At 39.6% G+C, this 17,695-nt stretch overlaps 1 protein-coding gene across 4 annotated transcripts in view; it reads right to left on the bottom strand.

The window, feature by feature from the left end:
- elavl2 (ELAV like neuron-specific RNA binding protein 2) overlaps positions 1 to 16,789 on the bottom strand; it is a 32,502-nt gene extending 15,713 nt beyond the window's left edge. For 2 of the 4 annotated variants that reach the window (XM_084344960.1, XM_084344963.1), the window contains exons 1-3: positions 14,888 to 14,973; positions 2,104 to 2,194; positions 757 to 1,000 (exon numbers count right to left, since the gene is read on the bottom strand). In XM_084344960.1, coding sequence (XP_084201086.1) covers positions 757 to 1,000; positions 2,104 to 2,175 — 316 coding nt within the window. In that variant the 5' untranslated portion in view covers positions 2,176 to 2,194; positions 14,888 to 14,973. Of the gene's footprint in view, positions 1 to 756; positions 1,001 to 2,103; positions 2,195 to 14,887; positions 14,974 to 16,295 lie in introns of those variants that run through there. The other 2 variants (XM_084344961.1, XM_084344962.1) reach the window with 2 other exon arrangements.
- Between the last annotated feature and the right edge of the window lie 906 nt (positions 16,790 to 17,695).

Below are 17,695 nucleotides of genomic sequence, written 5' to 3'. Positions count from 1 at the left end.
CCATCGGTCAGCATTATAAGAAGCAGATGGAGGAAGGTCTCAGTAACCTTGACCAAAACAGCAAGAGCCAAGAACCCAGCAGCCTCAGCCATCATCTACCTGCTCATGTCACATAGGCGATGTCAGCTACATTCCTCCCAATAAAAACTGAAATGATACCTGCTCAAATATAAGGAATGTAAAAGTGAGATTAAATTTAAGACACTATTGAAATTCCAATCGTTAAACACCCTCTTTGAGTAGAAAACCCTCTCTAGCACTCAGTTTTTTTTTGGAAATGCCATTTTGCTTGTGGCACTAGTATCATCCTACATATTAAAGCAGTATTAATAGTAATTCAAATCAGTCCTGATGCTGCTGCTTAGAGGGTTTTATAATGGCTACTATGTAAAGACAGTGCCCGATATTCTCCATAATGAGATGCAAAATGATTGGCTGACTTTCAAAACAGAGGCCTCTGCATTTATTGGGGGTAAGACGGTCCATAATTTATGATGCTAGATGTCAAATATACAAAGAGCAAATCACATGCTGTGCATGCATAAACAGACAAGCTTATGACACGGACAATACTGCTCATAGGGCCCCACTGATACATTATTTGGTTTAACATTAATGTTACAATTTCCAACTTAAATCTGTTTTATATAATAATTATGAATCCAATTATGTGCCAATTTAATAGCAAAATGAGCACATAGTACCAGTTGGGCCTGAGCCATTAACCAGCCATAGCAATGAAAACAGTTGTGTTACCTGTTATTTTGTCTCGCACTAGTTTACAGGATTCAATTTCTCCGATGCTCCCAAACAAACTCTTCAGCTCCTCTTGGGTCATGTTCTGAGGCAGATAGTTGACTATCAAGTTAGTTTTACTGTCCTCTATGCTCCCTGACTCTACAGGTGAGGAGCAGTTGTTTGAGATTGTTGAGGGACCGTTGCTTGTGTTGTTGCAAGTTGGCCCATTGGACAGCTGTGTTTCCATGGCAGCAATTACCTGCTAAAGAGACAGAGAAAAATCAAGTCAAAACCACATGCAGATCAAACTAAACAAATCTAAAAGCAGCACATAGTTAAAAAGGACACTCTTCACACATTGAAATTTGTTTTGGTGGTAAACTGTTGATTTCTACTTAAATCAGAAAGGTTTTTTGCAGGTAACAGTGCTGTGTCAAAAAAGATTCCTCATGCAGCCGTTTCTGTGTAGCATAGCAGAACCTTATAGGTCGTTAACTTCTTTAAAAACTGTAAAGGTCAATACTTTGTCTACCCAGAACAGGTCGGGATAGGTTTTATGTAAATTGTGCCTTTAGCACAGATATCTAACATGTTACATCTTACATCACTACCACAGATGGGGAAAGTAAATACAGTTGAGAATTGTTTTAAACAAAAAAAAGCACAATGAATTCCTTCTCTACTATTCATGATTGCTGCTTTTGTTTCTGGGCAAACAGAAGAGACTTTCTACTGAGAAAGCAATGTGATGGTCTATTAATCTGTCAGAAGCTCAACAATTGATAAAGCAGTATTAAAGTTGGTAAGTGGCATGTTTAAACATATCTTTCAAAGTTAAATGTGGCGACCAAAGTGAAACATTTAATTTCGGCAAAATAAGCTAGATATGCAAAGCCTATAACAGCACCAAATCTGCAGCCATCAGTATGCTAGCATCGGACAACAGGCATTAAATGATGTGGTAATCAGTTAAGACAACCAGCAACAAGTTAATGTATGAAGAGTCATCCTTTATTAACACGTTCACCATGCGCTGATCAGTAAAATCACACCACTGTGCATGTTCTTCTATCACATTTTGACTAATTTGTGCACAAAGGCCAAAAAAGCTATAATTTAATATAGTTTTCTATAAGATAAATATATCAGTAGACAGGAGCAGACATGTTGAGACCATACCAATACAGTCAAACATTAGCGAGCTTATCGTAAACAAAACCCAAAAATGCCCAAATTCCAAATTAAACATGTGATGACTTTGATTTGAGCATCAAAATATCTGGCTAATGTCATTGGTATGGCCTGAGCACAGACAAAAAGCAGGCCTTCTGGCCAAGTGATTTAAAAAAAAGAAGTGCCACAGACCCCAGTCCAAGGCTCAGGCGCCCACGAACCACTTCTAAGCAGAGAAGCCACATCGCACAGTCTGACTGCCATGTTAGTTTGGAGTTGCCGTCTGAAAATGTGGACACAAAAAGTACTTCATGTTAGATCAACAAGAACAAAGCAACAGTCAGATGTGATCACATGTCATTGTTGGGGGGAGGAGGAGGAGGCTATTTTTTTTTTTGAACTAGCTGTCCATGCAGTTTGGCTTAAACCAGAGAGAAGCAAAAGGCAATGTTTCACTCAGTCACAATACATCTTCAGTAAGGAGCAAACAGCAGAACCGAGAAATGTAGAGTGTACAGTCGAGAGAGAAACCTGGCCACAACAACACTGACAGTAAGCATGAGGAATGGCAATTGGTTAAATGAATGGGAAAGCTGCACAAAGATGATCACTGAAATTGGAAAGCAAAAATCAATCGGTCCACTCAGATTGCTCTCATCCAGCAAAAGAGCTGATGCTTAAGTTACGCTGACACATACTGCACTTCAGCTCTCACAGCATCAGAACTGCAAATATCCATATTGAAATTATCGACAAGTTTCCCACAAGCCTTAATATGCTCATACTTTGAAAACAAACAACTGACAACTGGTTCAAGTCATCATGATGAGATGAGAAGCCTGAGTTCACAAATAAAGGCAATAACTTAAGGCTTATATCCAACTTAAATGGCCGTGACAAAGTAGGTAAAAAGCTACACCAGTTCAACATGCATCAAATTACTAATAAACAGGTAAAATTAACAAAAAAAAAAAAAAAAAATCAAAACTAGATCATGTTGACATTACTGTTCAAACAATTAAAGGGTATTTGTTATACTTTCTTAAAAATGTATTTGTCCACAATAGTTAAGTACAAAATTGACCACATTTGACAATTAAAATCATAATTTTGAACTGCTGTCCACTTTGTTATTAAAAATGTGGGTCAGGTGCTGATTTGACTTGTCCACTTCACAAAAAGGTTTCTCACAGGGTTTCTGAGAGGAGGCAACCCACCTCGCCTGAAATGACAAACACCTCTGCTAGCATCATAGGAAATGATTGCATGCTTATAAGCTCATCACCTCTGTTGATCAATTTCCTGGGTGAAAAGCCTCCAGGAACAGCTTTGAAGCTTTGTTTGACATACTGGCCAAACTGTCATAATGTAATTAAAGACTTTTCTCCATAAGCTTACATTGTCAAAGAAGCAGCTGTGAAATGCTGGATACATTTTTTTTTTTAGCGTCACAGCCCCTGCGAAATGACGATCAGAATTTCTTTCATTCTGTCTGCTGACATTTGAACAGTCTCAAGGGACCACACCATTAAATAGTTATATTTCCATTCATGTCAGTGGATGGCTAAACTGGAAGTTAGGAGCACGACCACTGGAAGTCTCTAGTAGGCACACTCTAGGGGTCACCATACAGAATCTATGCGCAAGATTCAGGTAACTTTACAACCAGGAAGTCAAACTTTTTGGCTTCATTCATCACTGAGCAGGTTTTATAGGAATATACGGGGCTCGACCTTTGATGCTGTATCCACATTTTCCCTTATTGGATCCATGGGTGAAACCCTGTGCCTAAACCTCCTTCAATGTTGTGTTAACCCTAGTCAAAATAAACTGACAAACACCGCAATGTCAGGAAAACAAAAATGCAAAGGCAGTATGAATGCTCCGACACAATTCAGCTTGTTCCAAACAGTTTTCATTTCCTTATTATGCGGCTTAACAACCACTTCAGTCTACTATACCTATACAGACATTATGTTAATGCTACTGTTACACATGTGCATTATGTATTGGTAAATTAAAGTTTTACTATTGATTATAGAGGATCTTTAGGCTGCATGCTTTTCAAAACCATCCAAATATACAGCACAGATAACTGAGCACGAAGTGTCCCATTTATGATTTGTTCCACCGTCTTGGTTGCATCCAGTGAAAATGTCAACTTGCCATAACTCAAATGCAAATGGATTTTCTCTACTCAAGTGATGAAAAACTGCACAGCAACTGTCAGATGGACAGGTTTAACCCAATAAACCTGATCAATATTTCTTAGTGGAGAGCATCTCAAACTACAGTAAGTGCATAGCCAAACTCAGACAGAGAGCTGGATAATATACAAATCAAAAACATTAAATCTTACATTTCCTTATTATTTCAGTAAGCCAGAAGAAGAGATTGAATTCTTTATGCCATCTTGATTGCACTGCCTTTTGCCTACTATGTAAAATATACTGTTCTGTGCACGTTCTTTGAAGTATATGCAAGTGTCGATAAACATATACTGTGTACTGGAGATTTCACACATCCTCCCTCAGTCGTTTTATTTATTTATTTCTACAATATTTTAGTCCTAGACGTATTTTAAATCTCGACTATATAAAGTCAGTGCAGCTGTCATGATTGAAGGGGATCATCTTTGAGTTTTTGAACAAGCAGCTTCTTCGTTTGCTGCATTTCTCGGTCTGTTAATTGTGTTACGACACTGTCACAGCTCAGCTGTCACTGTCAGATGCAGCGATTGGTTGTGCCGTGCATCATCATATACATAAATGCACGTGCACTGACAAATTGCAGCAAACAGCTCGGTGTCAGTCGGATCAAACAGCTGTAGATCCGCTCTGGATTCTGATTCAAGTCGAAAATAATTACGACCTCAGCTTATCCAAGTGTGAAAAACTGGAGGTGTACTGTGAGTGTGTGTGATTAGAGTCCACTGTGATAGCTTGACTAAAAATGTACTTAGAGCAAAAAGATGTAAATATCAAGATAAATAACACTGCTAAGAGCATAATTAGACTGCATAGAACAAATAGGGAACATCAACATCAATAGGGAAAATATGCCTGCGTCTGAGCACAGAGCACACTAATCAGGACTGTAAAGAACAGAAGGGTTTGCGTGCATCATCATAACATGTTGCCAATAGCTTGTTTTTAATTTCAAATTCTCTCCAAGGGTCCCAAAAATGGCTGAAATAATATGTATTGGCAGATAGATATTATTATGGGACCTAAAATTTGGATCATCGATAATTTCTGTCCATCCTCATTTGAAGCACAGTTTTTTAAAGCCCGTAAGTCTGACGCAAAGCATCCACTTTGCACATTTATCCATGGAAAATTGCAATCTTGTCAGACACAGGTTATAATTTGTCATCTGTAAAAGCGTTTCAAGCAGTTTGTTTTTCCTCAGTCAAATCTGAATGCACGAGTCGATCAATGGATGACTACTCCGTTAGACATGTTCACTTATCGCCTCATACTCCATATCAAGGTAGTAACAAGAACGAATCTCCATTCAGTTGTATTCGAGTGCCTGTGTGAGAACCTTCTCACAACAGTGCATCCCTGTCTGAATCAAACATTGTTGCTGTTGGTGACAATATGCTTATTTCAGTGTTGGCCGATATGTGGCAGATCAGAAGCCATGTGTAAATTGGTGTAATGCACATATTCCTCGGTGCACCCATGAAAATACACTGCAACTGCCTTAACAGCTTGCTGCTTTACAGTAACTGTGCCTACTGACTGACTTGTTCTGTGTTAGGGCATATAACTAAACTTGACAATGAGATTTGCTGCTCTTGTGATTCATACTGTTAATTTAATATCTTTTTTAACTGATGGTCTGACAAAAATGCAATTTTAAGTCGTGCATTTGTCTTTATTTTTGACATTTTAAAACACAGAAAATGATTTCTGGAGTCATTCAAAATGAAAATGATAAAACTGGCACAATGACGCTCTACAGGAGCCGTTTTACTACACTAATAAAATGTGAAGATGACTGAAAAGTCCAATAAATAATCTATACTGTAAAAGTTGAACATTCAGACCAACATTACTTGGGTGTTGGGGAGACATTTCTGTGTAATGTACATGGAGTTTTTCTAGCTTTACATCCGTTTCAAGAAATAAATCCATCTTTACCGTCACTGTTTTCAGGCTTCTTTATGTACTGTAGACGGACCGCATTGCCAGTGTTGCAGTGCTCAAGTGCAAATACATGACTCACTTGATTCACTGGCCTGTCCCTAAACCAAGGTCAAACCACACTGACTACATAACCCATGCAAAAATAGAAACTGGAGCCATACAGCAAACAGCTTCAGCCCGCATGACCTACAGTATTACCACAAATACATTTCATTCATTGGCAGGAACAATGACCCCTGATGAGTGTATATGATCGCCACGTGGAAGACAAACAACAGAATATTATGGCAACATTCAAAGTCTCAACAAGGACAATTTATTGTCCAAGGCCAGTGAGAAGTATGCTAGTAGGCATTACGCAAATCAGCTTTAATAAAAGCAAGCTGAGATAACTACAGTTACCTGCGTCTTTACATTGCTTTACCATCCTCACGTGTTACCCAATCTCCTGTCAAGCCTATGTAGCTTGTGTTTTGAAAAGCAACTGCAAGATGTACAAATAATGGCAAGCATCAAAACCTTGCCAGCAAGGCACTTAGACGTCTCTTTTCAACATGCAAAGAGAAGGTAAAAGGAGCTAAAGCAGTGAACTAGAAACATTAGATGGACAGCCGCTGACTACAAGTGTTAATTGCTGCAACACGTCGAGGTATAAACACAACTTCTACCATGCTGTTGCTCTCTCATGCTCAGGAGATATGATTCCCTGAATTAAATTGCCAGATAATGTTATATATATGTGTATTTTAGGGATTTATATCATACCTTGTATACCTTGGAACCGGAATATGTCTTTAACCCATATAAACACTAATAAAATCACATCACACAATGATGGATTTTATCCATATTCTCATATCCTATTCTCTCTCTTTGGTCGACTACAGATGCTGATATATGCACATACACATTATTAAATCTTGTAGAGCCGATGAGTATATTAGTTAGTAACAAAACTCTCCTTTCGTATAACTGCACGAGTCAATATAGCCACACTTTTGACTGTGATTTTCAACTTTTTGAATACTCTCTGTGACAAGGTGGCAGCCATGTTGTTGTGTGTATATTGTGCAAGACGACATAGTTTACAATTTAAAAGATAATTTAAAAAGACAAAAAGACACTAATGGTACTTTAGTGTCTTCAAGATAAATTGTAACTTTGACTTACAAAATTATCTTTTAAATTGTCAAACATCATATGTGTAATTCAGGACACAATTCAAACTGTATCAAGAAACTATATCTATCTCTCGCCACTAACCACCATATATATTTTCTATGAAATAAAGTCCCATGATGGAAACCGGAAGAGGAGAGAATCCTTATCTCAGTTACAAAGGATAAATAAAACTTGCTCCATATAGAGAAGACTGATAGTAGTGTAGTAGTAAACAAACTGCTGCGTGTACTCTTTCCACTACAGGTGAAGGCTAGAAGGCCGCAGGCAATGATATACTTGGTATACTACAATGAACTTGTCTGTGGCATCATAAACCGCATACTTCTGAATTATCATACTTGCTCTACTCCAGACAGCCCCAGGTTACTCCCTATTAATATTCTGCAAGTGCAGCAAAAACAATACCAATCATATCAAAAGATTGCTCATCAGTTTCCAACTTCAACTGATTAAAGCAACACTAATTGAAGCAAGTACAGTCAACATCTACACCAAATACACTGCAAGCATCCCAGTCACGCACAGATGGGGGCTTGAACTTTACAGGTCAACTGAACACCCCTGCTGCTCTTTCCATCTGTTATTTGTCTCAAAGTATAAAACCACTGGATGACTGTAAAATGTAAGTAGTGCTTTCACATGTTAACTTTTAGTGGTTTTGTTAACGCGACAAAATGGGCACAAAGACAGACATTTCAAAAACCTAAGAGATATTCAGCCAATGTTTCTCACATGCCAAAAAATGCAATCCTAAGCAGTTATCGGCTCCACAAGCAGCCTCCCCCACGTGCAGAGTAACAGAGAGAAAAGCAGGCCACAGGAGAACATATTGTTGAGGAAAAATGACTTCCTTCAATCTTCATTTCATATGTTTCACCTTTTATTCTAAGTACAAAGCACAAACATTGGCTATTGTCCCGCTTGAGATAGTGCCACAAGGCAGAAATATTTCATTAGATAAACACTTGGAAGAGAAGGCTTGGCAAGACGCCGCTCCCCAAAAATTACAGTCAAGGCTTTCACTGCGTGCAGCCAGCCAGCAGCCTTCTTTTAGTGCAGGCATTTGAGTGCGGTGCTGCTCGTTTCCCTAGAGGCCTTGCCTCACAGTTTTCGTCAGAAACCAGCCCCAGATAAAGACCACGAGGTTCTTTTTTTGTTTCCCCATCATTGCTAAGATAAACCCATCCACCTCCACACTTTTACCCGACTGAGCAGGCTGCCTTTTAGGACTCATTAAAGTGTAGCGTGTTTAGTTATTGGTACTCTCAGATCCCACAGCCTGCTCACAAGGGGGAGAGAAGCCTCTGCACGCAGTGTTACTATGAGGAGAATGCAGAGATTTCCAAAGCAAACACAAAACACTTTTGACCTTAAACACAAGCTAAAAGTTATCCATACCGTCACAATGACAATATGCAAAAAGAAGAAACTAATGACATGGCTGAGCAATAACTTTACATGCAGTTACTATACGTTTGTGCCTAAGCCACACATCATCCTACAACCTCTGAAGCTGGTTGTGCTGGCTCTGCTTTTGCAGCTCACTGATTGTGCTAATTAATTACATGGAAAAGTGACTTTGAGTGGGTGTTTGAAAGCAAGATTTCACCGCTGATCAAACTCTCTTGAAGTACAGCTGTAAATTAACTGATACGGAATCAATCACCCGCTGATAGCATTTCATACCTGAATCCTGTTCAGAGCTAAACTAATTAGTCAATTTATTGATCATCCATCCACTCTCCTGGAGACTCCTCCTGGAAACTGGATGGATGATCAATCCAGGCCCTCAAATGTGTGCATTTTATACTTTTCTTTTATATCATTAACTGAATATATTCAGGGTTTGACCTGCAAGCAGAGCGCAACAATGAAATTGCCTGGGACAAGTAAAATGATGGAAGTAGCTAAGAGGTGAGCCATCTCACTTCTTTCTTATCCCTATTGAGAGTCGCACATGTGCAGTACTGAGCGGGCATTCACGAGAAAATGGTGGCAGAAAAAGACCTTTGTGAGCTGAAGCTCATCCTGATAACAGAAGTTAATATTTTATGTATGCAAGAATGTTTGTTGGTCGCATCTGTAACGCACTGTCTTTGTTCTGACTTATTTACTTAAATATTTAACATCACAACTAACTTTAATATTTGTTATTTGATTACCACTGATAAATAAAACAATTTGTATAGGGGCAAGTAAAAAAACAACTTTGAACCCTGTGTTAATTGGATAAATTAAGCAGTTCTAAGTTCTACACTTTTGACTAATCATAAAAATGATCAACAAATGAATTCATATGAAAACAATTACTGGTTGCAGCACTAATCTCATTCAGTTGTAAAACTCTCCTGATGCACAAGTACCTGGGAATAGACATGTATATTAAATGTACCATAGAAACAATACCAAAACTCCATTAGCTCTACAACAAAATTCAACACAAATTACGTATTGTAAGTCGCAACTGTGACTTGATACACTTAGACTGCCATTTTAGTTTCAAGTAACAGAAGTTTCAGTAAAGGCCATCAAGCAACATACTCTAAGTTGACAAACATGACTGTCATACTTGCAAGTATTAGTTTTTCAATTTAGTTTGATTTCTTTTAAAGATTTAAACTAAGGGCAGGCAGCAACAAAGTACGCTAAACTCTGTTATCACTCTTGCACAGCAGATATCTGAGCGTGCACACTGATAGTGATTTTATGTTTTCCTCTTCTAGTATGAGCACACCGAATTATATTTTAAAAACATTGCCAGTTATATTGCACAAAATGATTATTTTGATTATGCATTGGTGGAAAAGGCCTGTTTTTTTCAGATTATAAGTGCCTGATTGATACTGGATTTTTGGGGCTGATGCCGATGACGATATTGGGAAGTAAAACATTCCAATATGCACACATTTTGTACAATGATACCTAAAATCTATTTATCAAATACTTGTGATATAGAATATGTAACAAATGGTGTATATTTTACAGTAGCAGGCCTCTAGAGATTACATAAAACATATTGCATCATTAATTTCATTTAGACCTTTAATGGGATCAAAACAATGGGATCACTGAAGGGAAATGCAGTAGAATAAAGTTTTATCACTTTTCCATACATAAATAATTAAATCAATTTTAAAAAGAAAGCCCATCTACAGATCTGAGTAACTGCAGAAGTTCTTTAAGTTGGACCTGAGGACAACAGTGAGATCAGCATGTTCTGATGTGACACTGAGCACTTAAAGTGAGGAGGCACGAATCTCTGCTACGAGCTCCTCAGAGGATTAAATTGACCAAGTATGCGTGACAAGCTGCAGAGTGAAGAACTCCAGAGTGCACACACAGACATGCACGGCCCGTCTCTCTTCAGCTCTCAAGCTCATTACTTGCATTGCACTTGTACACTTTACCTTATGTTTGTATGTATATGTGTACATACACTTATACTGCCCGTTTATGCCTGCACATGTCGCAGTTCAGACACATTTACAAGCTATTAAACCATCAATCACAGTATATACGTCTCTGTGCATCACCTGTTCATCACTACCACACACCAGTTTACCTCTACTGTATTCATTTTATATATTCCATTTTATTTCTATATATTAACCAGAACCCCATTTATGTCTTGGATTTTCATTTCATTTCATCTCTCATTTACTCATTTAGAGAGACGAATTTCATTGCCAACAACTGCTTTACTGTTGCTGTGCATATGACAAATAAAGAACTTAAACTGTCCTTGAAAACTAAAAGCCCACAAGTAACAGTTCAAAATATCCCAGCTGAAAACACAGATGTGACTAGTCTACCCACACAATGACGTGTACAAGGACAAATGAAGAAAGAACATCCAATGCTGTAATACAGTAATACTTGTACCTTGATGAGAAAAATAAAGAGTAATGCGATGGCAGTGCTGGGGAGGATGGCCCCGGGATGTTAAGCTTTACCAAACATCTGTACATCTTAACCTATCTCCCTTTTAGATTTCCATGTACTTGTCCCTGGTGCATCTAAAATATACCCTTTTATAACTTAATTTTTTTTAATATGTTAATATTTAAGCACACAATGTTAAGAACATCATTTCCATCACATGCTGGATGGACGACTCCTGTATTTTAGACACTGTGTTGCTCAGAAGTCCTTAAATACATGCTCAGTGTTTTCAATAGTACATTCGCTCTACCATTCCTACAAGCAAGACAGCTTTGTTTGCAGATTAACATTTAAAGAATCTATCAACACAGACTAACGCTCAGTACTTTGATAAAGTTTGTCCTGAAGGAGCAAATCTACAGTGGGTATGGGGCTGAGAGCGGGGTAGTTATGCAGCAGCTCTCTCACACCAGCGCCAGTCAGAATAATACTAAAAAGTGATGCAATGTCGAGTTATGATTGGCAGTCTGCCTCCGAAGTAAAAATTTACGGTTTCTCACCAACACTACTGGAGAAAGGAATAATCCAGATATGTTAGTAGGAAAAAAAAACATTTACTACAGAGTCCGCCTGAAATAAAATTCAGTTGGGTAGTTTTCCATAGCTCAAGAGACAGAAACACATGTTCATCAATATTGACTTGTTCTGAAATTTTGACCAGAGGCATCTTTATTCTTCCTGGCTTGATGCTGTTAGAGAACCAATGTAAAAATATCCAAATGCCATTGCTTGTGTAAAATAATGCTCTTCATATTTTCGCTGTTAACACAGTATTCCTTTACTTCATTAAAAAGTAACAAATAAATCTGAGTCTGCTATGGTCAAATTAACTGCTTCTTCTAACACCATTAATTATGATTCGTGTTGACTCAGAGGTCCTCTGGTAAGTACTTAATACAGAGTTATCAATGTCAAATGTATGGACTCAGACAATATACTAATGGTAAAAGTCAAAAAGTAACATTACCAAAGATTGGATTGAGAGTCGAACCTATAGCAGGCACTGATTTTCAGATACTGCCACATCAGCTTTCACCAAAAAAAAAAAAAAGTGTGTGGGCCACATGTTATAAAAAAAAAAAAACAGCTGACAGCGTGATGCTAAAACCTGGACTTAATATTCGACACTGATACCAAACAGCTTGAAAGAAAACAAACCTTTTGATACCTTTTAAAACTTAAAAGTCAGAGTGCTTAAAACTAAGAAACTGATTATTTAGAACCAGGTTCATCACAAGTTTTGACATTTCAAGTGAATAATAAAAAAATTACATTTTCTATGAGCTTCAATGCAATGATCTAAAATGAAAAAGAAATGTCTGGATTGTTTAGACACCACATGGTATATTCACACTACCTCTGCTTCTCGCCACCATAGGCCTACACACTAATACAGCCAAACTACACTAATCAACACTCAGCACATAACACCTATACAGAGCATGAGATGTGGTGATCTATAAAAGCTGCTGTGATGCAGCGACAGGGTCAAGAACACTGCATCGCTGGGCCTCAGTAATGACCCACACATGCAGAGGCAGGGCCACCCTGTGGCCAACACACAATAAGGACCAAATGAAAATAGTCCTGTGCAGTATCCACAGAGCCCAGACTGGATCAGCTGCAGCATTGGGAGTGTAGAGGGAGGCCGCGAGAGAAGAAAGGGGGATGGGATGGACATTTTAGAAGGACAATGGGGACAAAAATTGCTTTTTTGCTAAAGCCACCCACTGTATACTAACCCAGTTCTGACAGCAACACACATTGCTGTACAGAGCGCAGTGATGTGGCCTTTGGAAGTTCACTCACTGTCCTGTATTTTAGTCACTCTGTCAGCAGCCTTTATTTAGAAAGGCAAACGTGGGGGCTCAATAATACATTAAGACAACCGCTCTTATCTCTTGTCCCTCTCAGGAGCAGCACAGAGGCTGAAGAAATTGTTCAGGCTGCATGAACACTGAGGAGGGAAAATGCCTGAAAACAGAACATATCCATATAGAAATAGGAACATGTGGGCATCTATCATCTATAATAAAGCTGAACATGTCATGAGCTCTGTAATGATACTTATTTTGAATTAAAATCTTCTCATGCTCTTATACCAATAGCAAAATAGCTTGATAAAGAAATGCATATAAAGTAGTATATTTAATTAGTTGATCAGACCCAGCCAACTACTTTATTAGCAACAAATACTGCATTTCTAATTTAATAATGATATTCTACTTTATCTGCCCTACCAGCCCTTTCTTACTGGTCACATAGTGTACAATCAATATTGAGATTTTTTTCAAATAAATGTAAAGAAGACACTAAAAGTGTAAACGTCTTACTTATAAATCCTCTTCAAACTCAAGAATACCGAATGTATCACACCCTTTAAAAGCACCCCGTGTCATTTTTCTGGACTGTCCCCCTGCACCCACAGGACCACAGATGTCCTGTGTGTTGGCAAGCCTCCTGGTAAATTTACTGGTCAGGCTCTTAGCTGCTGGCTCGACGATATGCAATCTTTTCATGACCCACCGACTGAAGATTACTCACCGCGGACTGCCAGCTATAACTCGAGATGCCTGTGGCTTCAACATATTCATGCTTAATATTCAAGGCCATATAATGCGTTCATAAGCACGACAAAATGCAAACTAGAGAAGAGTATGCTTTTGTTTATACAACAGATTACAGTCTAGCAGCGGTCTGTGAAGCCTTTGAGCACTGAAATTACAATTCACCTGCTCCTTTACCTGGAGTTGGTTTAACCCAAAACAGCATCATGATATCAGGCAATAAATTAAGACTGCTGTCTCTGTAATGGATGACAAACTACATACAAATACATACAGTCTAAATAAATACTGATTTTGTAGTCTTAACTTTTTGGAAACAATATAAACGGTGTAAGATAGTGCCACAAAAAGCACACCTGCTCCATGAGAGCATGCATGTATTTATTGTTTCTGTAACCCCGTGGAAAACAGGTAAAGGTGACTTGAAACTGGCTGAGTTTTAAAAGGTAGTCTGTCTTTAGATGAGGCCTTTCTAATTAGGTGAGCTACAGCGGGAGGTGGATGAAGGGGGAGCGCTCAGAGCAGCCTTGCTTAATTGATTCATCAGGAACACCTGTGCTACCGCGGTCAACAAGACCAACCTGCCACTCCAAGTCCAAATTATGCTACCACGCAAATGCTAAATCGCCAAAAATGTGCTTTTATTAAAACTGCACCTTCATGCTAGTCTTAGTTAAGGCTGCACCAGCAAGCAGCGTGGTTGTCCAAGCCAAAAGCGGTTTGGACAATTGCCAAAAGCAAATACTTTAGCGAGCACGGCCATTAGACAACAGCCAGCGTCCTTTCGGCTGTGGCGTGTCTGAAATTCACGCTCATGCAACTCAATTCTCATCACAAACGCATAATGTGCATAATTTTGCCTGTTAGCTAACAAAGACGTTTTTTTTGCGCCTGTGCTCGCTATTGCAGCAACCATTAATTTGGCTAGCTAAACACTATATAACATTGTGCAACGTCACGCCACGTTAAAAACACGAATCATTCAAATGAAGTTCTGCGTGCTGCTCGTTTGCGCGACCTTGCTAGCTACGTTAGTTCGTTAAATGCCCTTTTTTCGTTGGACTTTTGTCAGTAGCCTACAGTTGCTTTCGGCAGTTAATATTTTCACACTGTTCCACCGTGGTGTCTTACCTTGAGGTGTTGAGTCGGCGTAGCGGGTATTTATTGATGTAAAGTCTGCAGATACCAAACTTTCGGTCGCAGTCTATGCGCAGTTGAAAAAGGGGGCGGTGGCGGGAACGAGGCCACCCTAAGTAAACTAATCAGAGCCTCGGCCAATCAGCGAGGACCCGGTCTAAAACCCGGAAATACACTATTAGCTGATTGATTTGCTGCAGGTGTACTTCTGCTTCACGCTACCCAGCCTTGGGTGCCTTTTTCTAGAAAACTGTCAACGCAAAGGGAAAACACACAACAGTGACACTGCCGGAGCTGTGGCCCCCAAAGCGGCGTCAAGGGTGTCACGACGATCCTTGAGGGTGTTTAGGGACACCCCAGCAAAAATCGAGATTTGAGTTGAATTTGGCAGATGTTAAGAGAATGAATAAGCATTGCTATTTCTATTTCGGGTAACTGACCCTTCTGTCACTTTTTCCGCGCCTACAAAACAGACATATGTTTGAATACAAGTAGCCTATAAAAAGATCAAAATCTATTAAAATGAGAATTATAAGTTGCCTCTTGCGTGGAAAAAAAGATTAGGATGCAGATCCAGAGTGGTGTTTCAAGAATTTACAATTTACACCTGCATTTAAATTCAGCATTTCCATCCAAGCATGCCCACGACAGCAGAACTTACAGAATATCATCCAGCAACTCCAAGTAGTGCAACACACAGGCTGCACTTAACCTATATAGCAGGGATGCTTTTTAAGAGAGTTACGCTTAATCTTCAGCCATATAGGCTAATAAAAAGCCAGTTGGTTTGAGTCACATTTATGTGACCATGTTTTTAAATTTATATCCCACAAAAATGCAAGTTTTCATGTTGATAAAAACAGCTCAGATCACAAAAAAATCAAGTAAATTTGGCTCATTTGTTCACTGAAGCTATTATTTAATTCCCTAATGTAAAATTCTGCATACAAGAACAGTGCTGGTGGTCTAATATCTCCAACATGATAACGTTTTCACTTAAGATGCGGTGAAATAAGCGACTACTATGCGGATCCCACGTTTCAGCACTCTGCCAAAGGCCTATATTTCTACACACTGGAGCAATAAATGCGTCCGTCCATGTCTGAGACCCTGGGACGATATCTGAACCGAGCACATGTAGCCTTCCTCATCCTGTCGTGTAATATTGCCAAGGCACCGCAATTCAGAGTTGTGGGGAGAAGAAGAAAAAAAAAAAAATCATCAGCCGTCAGTGGAAACATGAATGCATCACGGTGACTTCCCCATCGCGTTCACATGCAAGAAAGATAAGCCTGAGACTACACAGTGGATGCATGGTCTGCTCTAGGATGGACACAGGTTAAAAAATCTCGATGTTCAAAATGTCTGAGGTGAATGAGCAAATGTGTAAAAAATATCTTACCGTTTCTACAAATGAAAGTTATGGACGTCCTTTAGGGCAAACAATCTCTGAATGAAAAACACCTGGCACACCAATAGCTTGTAAAATGATGGATTCCGCTCTCTTTAGTTCAAACTTGGAAACATAAAAAGCCAACACAAACAAGATAAAATGGAGGAAATGAAATATTTATTAAATCAAAACACAGAAATGAGTTCCTTTCAGCAAATGCATGAAACAAAAGGAAAAAAAAAACGGAACAGAAGAAATAAAAGGAATCAAATAATTAAAAAAGCCGGCTTCTGCCTGTCTCGCTCTTTACAGGTGCGCCACACAAATACGCGACATCACTGAGTGGAAACCAATGCGAGGAGGAGGTTGTCTTTAAAAGGAAGATAGTCCTGCCGGCGAATATATAGGGCCGTATCACAGCATGCCTATACCTCTCCGCTCTCTCCGTTTCATCCATTCAACCTACACACGAACACGCATCGGACGCGGAAGTATACCCGGAGTAGCTCCCCTCCACCGCTTATGCACACACGAGCTCTGCGCTGCCATTGGCCCCGCGCGCGCTCCCTCGTCTGGGAGTTCGAGCGTCCCCCCCCCTCCTTCCCTCCCTCCCTCCCAAATCGCGCGACGCCATTCGTCGCCGACGCAGTCACTCAAAGCGATCAAGCGATTTTTTCTCCTAAATATGGCATTTGAAGTCAAACATCGCCTCGCCGAGACACGCACGGTGCAGCGGGCGGGAATAACACCACGGCTCCAGAGCGGTTTTTTTTTTTTTTTTTTTTTTTTTTTAACACCACATCACCACACTGTCACCATCATCATCCGAGAGAAAGGACAGAAAAGATCCGACCGTATTGGACTACGTTAGGGATCACTCATCTGCTTTATTCCCATAAAAAACAAAACAAAAAAACAAGCTCTCTCTCCCCCCTCAGCCCTCTCACATCATCATCTGAAGGGACAACACATCTGATTCCGTTTTTCTTTGTCGCTTCAGCACCACGGACAGTTCCCTCTCCACCGCTACAGCAGCAGCAGCAGCAGCAGCAGTGGAGCAGCCCACACGCTGCTTTTTCTTCCCACCGTCTGCCTCACACACACTCACAGTCAATGATCAGCCCTCGATACTCAAACCTATCGGCTCGGAACACAAGCGTGGGCGTCAGTTCGGGCTCCCCTGGCACGTTTTTCTTTTTTTTTTTTTTTTGGTTTTGTTTAAACAATAGGAAAAACGCCCTTTTGAGCGCTTTTTTTTGTGTGATGTGTAACAGCAGCGTGAGCACGACGCACGCTTTCTCCATCCAGCAGGAGCGGGAGCGGTCGCAGCCTTATCCCGTTGCACATCTTTTTGGGTGGAGCAACAGTTAGGAGTGAACAAGGCAGATCGATGCTGTTTCAAACATATA

The sequence above is a fragment of the Pagrus pagrus genome, assembly GCF_965226575.1.
Source record: "Pagrus pagrus genome assembly, chromosome: 22".
Taxonomy (NCBI): Eukaryota; Metazoa; Chordata; class Actinopteri; order Spariformes; family Sparidae; genus Pagrus; species Pagrus pagrus.
The sequence above is the reverse complement of the archived record's forward strand: the minus strand, read 5'-3'. Positions and strand labels throughout refer to the sequence as shown.